The sequence below is a fragment of the Mizuhopecten yessoensis genome, unplaced genomic scaffold (assembly GCF_002113885.1).
Source record: "Mizuhopecten yessoensis strain PY_sf001 unplaced genomic scaffold, ASM211388v2 scaffold5789, whole genome shotgun sequence".
Classification (NCBI taxonomy): domain Eukaryota; kingdom Metazoa; phylum Mollusca; class Bivalvia; order Pectinida; family Pectinidae; genus Mizuhopecten; species Mizuhopecten yessoensis.
Window position 1 is genome coordinate 420,042 of NW_018406224.1, and position 13,656 is coordinate 433,697.

Below are 13,656 nucleotides of genomic sequence, written 5' to 3' on the forward strand. Positions count from 1 at the left end.
TTTATGTATGGTAGTTCATCAACTACTCAAATAGGATTTCTGCCTGATATATATAACATAATGGTTAAATTTAATATAGAGTCATTTATCAATGACTATGTTCTAAATATATTCGTACCACCGATGTTATGCTGGAAACGTTTCATTAATAGATTTATATATGATTTTTATTATATAAGGTGGACAGATAAACTAAATACACGTGATGAACATAAGAGATATGCTGCTATCCATAGTGATCCGGGAATAAATCCAATATTGCAACTAAGCACTAAACAAATTTCTCAACAACATGTATGGGATCTAGTAGAGTTATTTAAATACTCAATATCTTGTGAGAATGAATTGGTTATATGTAAGATATGTGAGAAAACAAGTAAAGATATTGTGTTGCATTTTATATTAGAATGTCCAGGTTTATACTTAAGCCGTGATAAAATGATGGATGGTGTTGTAAATGCTATAGAAGTATTGTCATATGTACAGTTTTCAGAACTAAGCATTGAAGACCAGTGCAGCTTTTTACTTGGCGATCAATCACATGTATACTTGACTGATATAGAGTGGGAAACACTAATGATAAATATGGCTGGAAATATCAAAGGAATGGTATGTGAGATGGAGAGTTTTCTATAATTAACCTATTGATGTATATATAAGTGTAAACGTATATATGAAAAAGATGTATGAGGAATATATATTGTAGTGAACATTTTGTATCATGAATTATATAATGCTGTTATATGAATGTCCAATATGTCATTATTTAATACATTTACTTCTCAAAACGATGTTTATATATACATGACACATTTTGTAAAACTGTTTTGACATATGAAATCTCCTAAAGGAGGAAATAAAGAATGTCTGTCTGTCTGTCTGTCTGTCTGTCTGTTTTACATACAATAGTAGGGTCATAATCACATGACCACACAGTACACAAAAATATACAAAAACAAAAAAACAAAAATCGACCTACCTATCCTTGTTTTTTTGCCCATGCAACCCTAAACAGACTATATTTTTCTTTTGGCCTAAGTGTCTGTGACACTTGATCCTATTTCCCTTTGTCTTCTCTGTTCATTGTAATAACATGCTTGAACTGAAATAAAAGAAAGTTTAAACTAATAATAATGATGTCGTATGTAATGTCACGCCATTATTTATTGCTACAGTAATAAGATCTGGTTGAGACAGGTCCTAATTTTAATAAACTGTACTCGTTTCATGGCTATTACACAGGTGTATACTGACCCTGTACTCTGTAACTGTATCGAAAGGCACCATATAGTACACTCTTCGACATTGAACACAGCTCATCCTGTGTCATATCGCTCAATGGAACGTCGTCAGTATTACTTTGGCATTCCTCTTTTTGCTTTTGCTTGGAGGTGTCGATCACACACGACAGTACATGATGTATCCGTTTCATTTCCCCTTTATTAATGATATAGCTAGTGTTTGTAATACAGTTCTGCATATGAAGTTGTATTCTTATCGGTATTGCATGGTTATTATACAATAATAGAGTGAAAATATCTCACAATAAAATTTCGCTATAGTTGGCATCATTATTGGAGACGTCTATCATGTCTCATACCAAGACGGCCTTTTACAAATTAACGTTCCTTAACCTCAACAATACTACAACCTTTAGTAAGCGTTGAACTTAATTGTGATTTGCACCTTGCTGCTTTGTATAGTTATTTTTGTAAGGTACGTATGTATTTGTTTTAGTCTGCTTTTCAGTCAGTTTCGGAATCTCGAACGGAGATCACCTATACTATCAGTGTTCTACATGACAAAAAAAATCAAAGTACTGAAAGTACTCAAGACACATGCTTTCTGAATGTTGCAATATTTCCACAGTTATATACGTGTATATAACATTCTAGGAAAAACGAACGCAAAACAGTCAATTGAGATGAAGGATAAACACCATTTAAATTTCCTGAAAATAATGTGAACGAATATTTACTCTTATCCAGTGGCGGATCCAGAAACCTTTTTAGGGGGGTTTCCAAATTTCCTGGGGGGGTTTCCATGTGGGGAAAAATTGAGGAAAATAGTGAAAATACATGATTTTTAAAGAAAATCTCAGGGTGGGGGGGGTTCCTGAAGCCCAAAAAACCCCTCTGGATCCGCCTCTGTTATCTAATGTCTGTGTTGGCATTAGTCTGAAATGTATTTTCCCTCCGAGGAACAACAAGTACTACTTAAAGAATGTTTGGGCTCTGATTCTGCCATAAATAAAGAGTTGACTTCCGAAGCAATAATTATATGACAGTTGCAATATCTTCTTAGTGCCTATTGGTAGAGGGTGAAACATATATTTCCTACAGACCATCAGCAGTGCACGTGTGTCACAAATGTCTTTAGGTCAGCTAGGATTTTGCCATAGGTCATTTGTCAGTATACACCTCTTCGTATTATTATGATAATGGTAAAGTTCTGATTCCAGGACATACCAATACGAGGCTCGATACCGATGAAGAGGGCCCAATGAACTGTTGCAAAATGCACCAACCAGTTTAGAAAGTGACTAGGTGGGGCGGATATGTGAGGGAGCTACGGCCTCAACTAGAGGGGAGTTCTCCATCAAGGAAAATTTTGAGTTTTTGATGAGATATCATGTATTCCCAGTGTATCTAAAAAACATATGTGATAAAATGGCTTTGCTGGACATTTTTGAATCCATATTGGGCCACAACTATGTGACCTATGTATACGATGTCTGACAATCATGCAGTCCATTTTAATGATCACGTGCTAAATCTTTATTGCAGATGATATATCTTCAGTTCCAATCCAGCTATTTTTGATAATTGCAGCCTCTTTGGATTTATTCACATCTTCCAAATCTTCCTGTGCTGCCTGAAATACAAGAAAGAATACATCATTTAATGTTTTGGTTGTTTTTATTGTTACAAAGTTTATTATTTTATGTACTATTTAACAGATGATGCCCAAAATATTACCTCTGTTAAAAACATATTATTACCTGACCACATGCAATATTTGAAATGTATTTGGCAAGTGCAATGTCCTGCATTGCACCACAGAAGTCCGAAATTCCGTCAGAAATAAATAATACCAGCACGGTGGAACCCGCTTATTATGATATTCTATTTCCCAGATATTTATACAAATTGATGAAGTAATAATTGAAACCATTTGTTAATTTTCATTCATATCAGCTTCTTGAAAAAATTCGAGAAGATTTCATTTTGTCGTCGTAATGATCAGTATATAAATTCTACTTTCACTTTCAAATAACTTCGAGCAAGAACTATAAGAACTACATGTATCGTTATACTTCATCCTAGCTAACGATATCGTAATGTAACAGTCAATAAGATGAAAGAAGTGATATAAATAGTCATGATTTACCTATTTTGCACCAAGAAGTTGCGTTACATTTTGGCTCATAAGCGTCACAATATTTCGCGCTATGTAAATTACGATCACGTGGCAATCACATGCCTCGCAAGTCGTGCGGTTAAATCAAATTGAATAGAAACAATAACAACTTAACCCCCCCCCTTTTTTTAACAATAATCAAATATTATTTTCAACGAAAATGGTGTATATTGTAAATAAAGCAGTAGTCGTCAGTTGTTTACGACAATAACGTTTACCTTGGATCGATTTCCGGCACCATGTTGTTTGGACGGCATTAACCCGATTTTATGTAGGATGGGTTGTCAATAAATATACATGATTTATTTAATTATCAATTTCTAAAACATAAACAGAAAATGATTAAACAAAAGTTGAAAATGTTCATTTCACAAGCTAAATTGGAGTTATCTCCCCTGCACTGTTTAATTGGATTGTTATGACAGAATATATGTGATGTTTGTAAATAAGTTTGGAAAGGACTTAAATAGGCCCAGCCTGATGTCCAATCCAATTGAAGATTGTAGACACGGGGAAATCAACTTGTAATGCAATAGAGAAACCATTGCTTAAATGATTAAAAACACACGTCTTCCTTCTGGAGTATTATTTTCATTGAATCGGCATGATTTCCTCACATGACGAGTCAAGGCAACCGTTAATATTAATGGAAGGCATTCTCGTTTTCTTATCAGAATTTGTGTCAGAAAATGTCGGTAGGTTAGTGGAGCCATGCAAGAGATGATTTTAATCAGATTGGCCCAATCGTTTCCATTTCATACATAGTCCTACAGTGTAATTTAAATAGCATTTGACTACCGCACATGTAAAGGTTATTGCATGGTTTTCGAGTAACAAGGGATTTATTACACCCGAGCGAAGCGAGGTTGTAATAAGTCCCGAGTGACGAGAAATCATGCAATAACTGGCTTACTGCATGCTTCCCAACTCAAACAAAACAGAAAAGTTGAGTAAAAAATGTTCACCTGGACAATCTTTTTACCTACCCTACACTGCAAATAATTTACATGTACCTATGTGAGTGAATACTAATCATAACCAGGTAAGATTCTCAATAGCCCAGTCTGAGTGTATCCTTCATAATGGATACAAGTGTTTTTGGATTACTATCCAGGTCCAGTGTCAGGGAAGGTAAGGAGTGTCTGTTCAAAATACGGGAAACAATGTTGAATTTCTGACTACATTTTCAGTTTAATTTTCAAGATGTGGCAAAGGTACAGGATATTGAAACCATTTTCATATATACAATGTAAGGGTTTATCAATCCCTAAGGAATTCCAGTTCTTTCAATGAATGGTATATTTGAATGTGCAATTTTGTATAAAGGAACAGCTCCTTAAGATTATAAACGTTTCCGGGAAATGCTTATCCTCTCACGTGATAAGGAAATCTGTTTGTGTTTTTCAATCATGAAATTACCATTTTTAACTTTCATTTTTTCCCCTTATTTGAAATGTGTCAACTAAGTTTATCCTCTACTGTATTGACTTCATCGTTACTCACTGATTGATTATCTCCCCTTTCTTACAGCATTTGTGGCCACAGTCCACTGGGCACACCCCCTTTCATGGTCATGTAATCATGATTGGCCTTGAAAAGGGATTATGTGTGCAGTGGACTGTGGTAGCAAGTGATTTATTGCCCACACTTTTCCATTGTGAGAGGTGGGAAGTATGCAGTAAGTTTTGTTATGACTAGAAAGCTGCTCGATTTATTGTTCTCCACCGACGGGGTGAAGCGAGGTGTGAACCTTTTACCTGGAGTGGACAGTTGATCACCTCGGGCGATGTACAGTTAGCCCGACCTCTTGTTCAAATTGACCTGGTGTCAAACACGGACAACTTACCTGAGTTTTTACGTTATAAAATCCATTCGCGGCAGAAAAAATATATTGTAATAACGGGGTCCGACCTTTGACCATATCATAATAAACGATTTGTTTGCTTAGTTATAGGATAAAATCGGTACATGGGAAAAGATTTATAATAAGCGACATCATAATAAGTAGGTTCAACTCTTGTACAAAAAACTCCTATTATATAGCAAAGATATATTTTCACAACATAAAACAGTAAATATAGAAACACTGCGTTATTAAATTGAATAAATGTGTTACAAGTTTGTAACAAACATGTCTTTCAATCCCTGTCTTGAGCACACCATATCATGTTTCATTAGTACTGACAAAATATCTTGTGATGTTCATGTTTGATAGAGTAAATATCGCACTTCATCTTTTGCCGTTCATTACCTGTAAACAATTCATGGGTATTATCAAATATTATGTGTATTGCCAAAGACGTATATATTACAATATGAGTGAGTCTAATTTTACATCTGAGGGAGATAAAGCTTTGTGCTAACTCACAGATATGGTTCGACCCTACAAATAGACCGACTTTATTCAAATCCGGCTGATCAGGTTAGTCCAATGTTCTACTAAGGGAGATAAGGTTTTGCAGAAATACAGGTAAACCGCGGCGGTAGCCCTCGGCCACATCCAGCCAGCTCGGTTGCCTGCTGTTTGACAAGTAGCTAAAGTTATCAAAGCATGGTTAGCTTTACAGTTCTTTTGTGTAAATGTATTGGTCCTGTCGATTTATTCTATGACTATACTGAAATGGACAGAACACGCTGGAGAGAGTTTCTTAATTCTGCCGGAAAGAATAGTCATATTCAAGTGGTCAGTGGTATAATTTCAGGCTTATTTGTAGTGGTACTATTTGTGATATAAAGCAAATCGTTAGCGACCCAAACATTGTGACGGGATCTGTGTACTGTAGTTAGATAGGAACACTTAGTAAGTCTGTCAGAGGAAACCATCCGCTTCGGGGAAGAGTGCGGGAGCCACAATTGCAGCAAGCACAGCATCGTCAGAAAATTAATCAAAATATTTTTATTACTTGTATACTCACAAAATATATGCATTGTTGTATTTTTCACACACATATGGCTAGTTAAGAAAATATCGAAGTGAATGCTTTCTCTGCCTATAAGTTGGTGAACCACAAAATGGCGTCACTACGGTATGAATGAAAATGCTAGGGGTCGCTGCCAAAAACATTTGCATATGAATGAAATGTGAATGAATGACATCCTTATAAGGAGATATCAGCTGCCATATAAGGACAGAAACACTATATATATAGTCAAAGACGGCGTATGCATCGATAGTGCAGTTCCACATTAAGCAAATTTCGTAGCATGCGCGATCCCTTAGACACTTGCGTTACCTAACGCATGTGTAAAAAAAATAATCATTTTCATCAATTTTCAGGAAACAGCGGAAAAATAGAAAATAATTATAGATTATCGAACTGTATTTTCAGTTGGCGTTGGCCTCTCGATTTTATCCACGTGCTCATGATGAGAAAATTGTTCTCACGACAAACGCTGAAAATGCTGTAAGATAAACTATTTATCATTTATATACTAATACATTTTTCAGTTAAAAAAACTTAACTAAACACCATGTGGTCAACGATCGCCTGTGCCATACGTAAACAAATAGAAGTTTTGCGCGGAGGAATACAATGAACCTGAAAACAACGCAGAACAAATATTTTAAAAATAATCTTATCATCATTGGCTTTTCCATATGAACATTTACACCTGAAATGGTGTTGTAACTCTCACAATATGTTCCCGTAACTTTGTATTGACATGTTTATGACGGACTATTTTCTTATTGGGATCATTTGTGTGGACACTATTTCCAGTTTCGAACGTCATCTAGTGCGAGCAGACGTTATTTTTTGAGAAAATACGTTCCCAAGTGCAGAGGAATCAGAAAATCCGTTTTCAAGTTCCTCTCAAGTGGTTAAAAAAATAAATAATTGTTAATAATTAATGTTATTGTTTATTACAATTAAAGCCACACGTTACGAATTGGAAATGGTTATAGAATCCTGCCCCCACCAACAAGAAAGAATGCTACACACTGATCTAAAAACATACCTCACTATAGATTTTACGTTTAAAGAACCTCTAACAAAACCATACTACATGTATTTGAAATATGTAAATCAGTTAAATCCGACAAATCAAATAATTAAAGGGGCAAAAACCTCAAGCACATATACGCAGCAAAAACCGGAAGCAGATTAATTCCTAAGCTACACAAATACATCATTTGTCAATACTAAATAGTTCGTTATAAAAGGGTAGCTATAACGACATCGACATACTCGGTACCAGCGTAGTTGTCGCAGTAGTAGTTGTAGTAGGCGTGGTTGTTGTAGTAGGCGTGGTCGTTGTAGTGGGCGTGGTCGTTGTAGTGAGCGTGGTCGTTGTTGTAGGCGAAGTTGTCGTTGTCGGTGTTGTCGTTGTCGGTGTAGTCGTTGTTGTGTGCGTGGTCGTTGTTGTAGGTGTGGTTGTCGTTGTTGGTGGTGTGGTCGTTGTTGGTGGTGTGGTCGTTGTTGTCGGTCTTGTCGTTGTTATAGGCGTGGTTGTTGTCGTTTTTGTGGGCGTGGTCGTCGTTGTTGTTGGCTTAGTTGTTGTCGTTGTTGTTGGTGTGGTTGTTGTTGTTGTAGGCGTTGTCGTTGTTGTCGGCGTGGTTGTCGTTATTGCTGTTGTCGTTGTTGTTGGCGTGGTTGTTGTTGTAGGCGTGTTTGTTGTTGTTTCTCCTGTTGAAATTGTTGTTGTAGGAGCGGTCGTAGTTGTTACTGTAATTGTTGTCGGTGATGTAAAAGACACGGTTGAATTTTGAATTATTTGTGCTGCTAAGCAGAAGTTAGATTTGAATTTTTGAGTAAAAATAGAAGCAGACAAGGAATGATGAAAGCACTGCAAACGAATGCGTATTCTGAATTTTAAATGTAAACAAGCGGTTTAAGCAAACAAACTGAAATTACACCTGATCAAAAGCAACAATTATGCATACCCGAACAGGGTATCTTACATGGAGTGGTGTGTCTGGGAGTTGTAGGTATAGTCGTAGTTGTGGGCGTGGTCGTGGTCGTTGCTTTTGGGATAGTTGTAGTTGTGGGCGTGGTCGTTGTTGTGGGAGTGGTTGTTATTGTTTTTGGAATGACAGTTGGTCTGGTAGCTGTTTATAAAATGTGAACATTAAAATTAGACATTTATCATTTAGAAACAGACCTAGAACCGAACGAGACTTCAGGCCTTCCCACCCTCGAAATACATGTATCGAGACGTGTATATAGTAAGCATATTAAACATTAACAATGTTTTATTCCATAGGAACATGCTTGTCCTTCCTTATTCTTAAATTTAATTTCATCTTTAATTGACTTTTTAACATGCTGTACTTTAAAAGCCAGTGTGAAGGAGCGATGTCTACGGAAAACATATCAATAGAAGAAGATTCAATGGTCAAGATTGTAAGAACGTGTTTTATTACAATTTAAGCTACATGTTACGAATTGGAAATGGTTATAGAATCCGGCCCCCACCAAAAAGAAAGAAAAGAAAGAATGCTAGACACTGATCTAAAAGCATAATTCACTAAAGCTTTTACGTTTGAAGAACCTCTAACAAAACCATACTACATGTATTTGAAATATGTAAATCAGTTAAATCCGACAAATCAAATAATTAAGGGCAAAAACTTCAAGCACACATACGCAGCAAAAACCGGAAGCAGATTAATACCTCAGCTACACAAATACATCATTTGTCAATACTAAATAATTCGTTATAAAAGGTTAGTTATAACGACATCGACATACTCGGTACCAGCGTAGTTGTCGCAGTAGTAGTTGTAGTAGGTGTGGTCGTTGTAATGGGTGTGGTCGTTGTTGTAGGCAAAGTTGTCGGTGTTGTCGTTGTTGTGGGCGTGGTCGTTGTTGTAGGCAACGTTGTCGGTGTTGTCGTTGTATAAGGCGTGGTCGTTGTTGTGGGTGTGGTCGTTGTTGTGGGTGTGGTCGTTGTTGTGGGTGTGGTCGTTGTTGTAGGTGTGGTTGTCGTTGTTGTTGGTGTTGTCGTTGTTGTGGGCGTAGTTGTTGTCGTTGAGGTTGTCGTGGTTGTTGTTGTTGTTGCTGCTGTTGTAATTGTTGTTGTAGGAGCGGTCGTAGTTGTTACTGTAATTGTTGTCGGTGATGAAAAAAAGACACGGTTGAATTTTGAATTATTTTTGCTGCTAAGCAGAATTTAGATTTGCATTTTTGAGTAAAAATAGAAGCAGACAAGGAATTATGAAAGCACTGCAAACGAATGCGTATTTTGAATTTTAAATGTAAACCAGCCGGTTAAGTAAACAACCTGAAATTACACCTGATCACAAGCAACAATTATGCATATCTGAACAGGGTATCTTACATGGAGTGGTGGGTCTGGGAGTTGTAGGTATAGTCGTAGTTGAGGTCGTGGTCGTGGTCGTTGGGATGGTTGTAGTTGTGGGCGTGGTCGTGGTCGTTGGGATGGTTGAAGTTGTGGTCGTGGTCGCTGTTGTTGGGATGGTTGTAGTTGTGGGCGTGGTCGTTGTTGTTGGAATGGTTGTAGTTGTGGGCGTGGTAGTGGTCGTTGGGATGGTTGTAGTGTTGGACGTGTTCGTGGTTGTTGGGGTGGTTTTAGTTGTGGGCGTGGTCGTTGTTGTTGGAATGGTTGTAGTTGTGGGCGTGGTCGTTGTTGTTGGGATGGTTGTAGTTGTGGGCGGGGTCGTTGTTGTTGGGATGGTTGTAGTTGTGGGCGTGGTAGTGGTCGTTGGGATGGTTGTAGTTGTGGTCGTGGTCGTGGTCGTTGGGATGGTTGTAGTGTTGGACGTGTTCGTGGTTGTTGGGATGGTTGTAGTGTTGGACGTGTTCATGGTTGTTGGGATGGTTGTAGTGTTGGACGTGTTGGTGGTTGTTGGGGTGGTTTTAGTTGTGGGCGTGGTCGTGGTTGTTGGAATGGTTGTAGTTGTGGGCGTGGTAGTGGTTGTTGGGATGGTTGTAGTTGTGGTCGTGGGGGTGGTTGTAGTGTTGGACGTGTTCGTGGTCGTTGGGATGGTTGTAGTGTTGGACGTGTTCGTGGTTGTTGGGATGGTTGTAGTGTTGGACGCGTTCGTGGTTGTTGGGATGGTTTTAGTTGTGGTCGTGGTCGTTGTTGTTGGAATGGTTGTAGTTGTGGGCGTGGTCGTTGTCGTTGTTGTGGGCCTGGTTGTAATTGTTGTTGGAATGACAGCTGTGGCTAGTCTGGTAGCTGTTTATAAAATGTGAACATTAAAATTAGACATTTATCATTTAGAAACAGACCTAGAACTGAACGAGACTTCAGGCCTTCCCACCCTCAAAATACATGTATCGAGACGTGTATATAGTAAGATATAAAACATTAACAATGTTCTATTCCATAGGAATACACTTGTCCTACCTTATTATTAAAATACATTTAATCTTTATTTATCTTTTTAACATGCTGTACTTTAAAAGCCAGTGTTAAGGAGCGATGTCCGGGGGAATATATATCAATAGAACAAGATCCAATGGTCAAGATTCAAAGAACGTGATTTATTACAATTCAAGCTACACGTTAAGAATTGGAAATGGTTATAGAATCCTGCCCCCCCCCCCTAAAAAAAGAAAGAAAAGAAAGAATGCTACACACTGATCTAAAGACATAATTCACTCAAGCTTTTACGTGTAAAGAACCTCTAACAAAACCATACTACATGTATTTGAATATGTAAATCAGTTAAATCCGACAAATCAAATAATTAAAGAGGCAAAAATCTCAAGCACACATACGCAGCAAAAACCAGAAGCAGATTAATTCCTAAGTTACACAAATACATCATTTGTCAATACTAAATAATTCGTTATAAAAGGTTAGTTATAACGACATCGACATACTCGGTACCAGCGTAGTTGTCGCAGTAGTAGTTGTAGTAGGCGTGGTCGTTGTAGTGGGTGTGGTCGTTGTTGTAGGCGAAGTTGTCGTTGGTGTAGTCGTTGTTGTGGGCGTTGGCGTTGTTGTCGGCGTGGGCGTTGTTGTGGGTGTGGGCGTTGTTGTGGGCGTTGGCGTTGTTGTGGGCGTGGTCGTTGTTGAAGGTGTGGTTGTCGTGGTTGTTGTTGTTGTTTCTGCTGTTGTAATTGTTGTTGTAGGAGCGGTCGTAGTTGTTACTGTAATTGTTGTCGGTGATGTAAAAGACCCGGCTGAATTTTGAATTATTTGTGCTGCTAAGCAAAATTTAGTTTTGTATTTTTAAAAATAGAAGCAGACAAGGAATGATGAAAGCACTGCAAACGAATGAGTAGTTTGAATTTAAAATGTAAACCTGCGGGTTAAGCAAACAACCTGAAATTACACCTGATAACAAGCAACAGTTATGCATATCCGAACAGGGAATCTTACATGGAGTGGTGGGTCTGGAAGTTGTAGGTATAGTCGTTGTTGTGGGTGTTGTCATGGTCGTTGTTTGGATGGTTGTAGTTGTGGACGTGGTTGTGGTCGTTGTTGTTGGGATGGTTATATTTGTGGGCGTGGGCGTGGGCGTTGTTGTGGTCGTGGTTGTAATAGTTGTTGAAATGACAGCTGTGGCTGGTCTGGTAGCTGTTTATAAAATGGGAACCTTATATTAGACATTTCTCATTTAGAAACATATCTAGAACTGAACGAGACATCAGGACTTCCCACCTTCGGAATACATGTTTCGAGACGGGTATATAGTAAACATATCAAATATTAACAATTTTCTATTCCATAGGAATACGCTTGTCCTACCTTATTCTCAAATTAAATTTCATCTTTATTTATCTTTTTAACATGCTGTACTTTAAAAGCCAGTGTTAAGGAGCGATGTCTTGGGAAAACATACCAATAGAACAAGATCCAATGGTTAAGATTCAAAGAGCGTGTTTTATTACAATTTAAGCCACACGTTACGAATTGGAAATGGTTATAGAATCCTGCCGCCCACCAAAACGAAAGAAAAGAAAGAATGCTAGACACTGATCTAAAAGCATAATTCACTAAAGATTTTACGTTTAAAGAACCTCTAACAAAACCATACTTCATGTTTTTGAAATATGTAAATCAGTTAAATCCGACAAATCAAATAAACAAAGGGGCAAAAACCTCAAGCACACATACGCAGCAAAAACCGGAAGCAGGTTAATTTCTAAGCTACACAAATTCATCATTTGTCAATACTAAATAGTTCGTTATAAAAGGGTAGCTATAACGACATCGACATACTCGGTACCAGCGTAGTTGTCGCAGTAGTAGTTGTAGTAGGCGTAGTTGTTTTAGTAGGCGTGGTCGTTGTAGTGGGCGTGGTCTTTGTTGTAGACGAAGTTGTCGTTGTCGGTGTTGTCGTTGTTGTCGTTGTTGTCGGTGAAGTCGTTGTTGTGGGCGTGATCATTGTTGTAGGTGTGGTTGTAGTCGCTGCGGGCGTGGTCGTCGTTGTTGTCGGCGTAGTTGTCGTTGTTGTTGGTGTGGTTGTTGTTGTTTTAAGCGTTGTTGTAGGCATCGTCCTCGTTGTCGTGGGCGTAGTTGTTATCGTTGTTGTTGGTGTGGTTGTCGTTGTTGGTGGTGTGGTCGTTGTTGGTGGTGTGGTCGTTGTTGTCGGCCTTGTCGTTGTTATAGGCGTGGTTGTTGTCGTTGTTGTAGGCGTGGTCGTCGTTGTTGTCGGCGTAGTTGTTGTCGTTGTTGTTGGTGTGGTTGTTGTTGTTGTAGGCGTTGTCTTTGTTGTAGGCGTGGTTGTTGTTGTTGTTGCTGCTGTTGTAATTGTTGTTGTAGGCGTTGTTGTTGGCGTGGTTGTTGTTGTTGTTGCTGCTGTTGTAATTGTTGTTGTAGGAGCGGTAGTAGTTGTTACTGTAATTGTTGTCGATGATGTAAAAAAGACACGGTTGAATTTTGAATTATTTGTTCTGCTAAGTAGAATTAAGATTTGCATTTTTGATTAAAAAAGAAGCAGACAAGGAATGATGAAACAACTGCAAACAAATGCGTATTTTGAATTTTAAATGTAAACCAGTGGGTTAAGTAACGACCTGAAATTACACCTGATCAAAACAACAACTATGCATACCCGAACAGGGTATCTTACATGGAGTGGTGGGTCTGGGAGTTGTAGTAATAGTCGTAGTTGTGGGCGTGGTCGTTGTTGTTTGGATGGTTGTAGTTGTGGGCGTGGTTGTAGTTGTGGGCGTGGTTGTAGTTGTGGGCGTGGTCGTGTTCATTGTTATGGGCGTGGTCATTGTTGTGGGCGTGGTTGTTATTGTTGTTGAAATGACAGCTGTGGCTGGTCTGGTAGCTGTTTATGAAATGAAACTTTGTATTAGACATTTCTCATTT

At 38.2% G+C, this 13,656-nt stretch overlaps 1 protein-coding gene across 1 annotated transcript; it reads right to left on the reverse strand.

Annotated features, from left to right (window-relative positions):
* Positions 1–2,769: 2,769 nt before the first annotated feature.
* On the reverse strand, positions 2,770–12,869 carry LOC110451101 (mucin-2-like). Its single transcript, XM_021498961.1, has 6 exons — positions 12,556–12,869; positions 11,713–11,910; positions 9,700–10,560; positions 8,321–8,467; positions 7,615–8,084; positions 2,770–2,874 (listed from the first exon to the last, which is right to left on the reverse strand). Exons 1-6 carry the CDS (start codon positions 12,827–12,829, stop codon positions 2,770–2,772), a joined length of 2,055 nt encoding a protein of 684 aa, XP_021354636.1. The 5' UTR covers positions 12,830–12,869.
* Between the last annotated feature and the right edge of the window lie 787 nt (positions 12,870–13,656).

Excerpts from the sequence above, each read along its gene's own strand:
- LOC110451101 (XM_021498961.1), bottom strand. The coding sequence starts at position 12,829 with ATGCCTACAACAACGCTTAAAACAACAACAACCACACCAACAACAACG. Across the intron at positions 11,911-12,555 it reads GACAACTACGCTGGTACCGA|CTACCAGACCAGCCACAGCT; the intron begins GTATGTCGATGT and ends TTTTATAAACAG. Across the intron at positions 8,468-9,699 it reads TCCCAGACCCACCACTCCAT|CTACCAGACCAACTGTCATT; the intron begins GTAAGATACCCT and ends TTTTATAAACAG.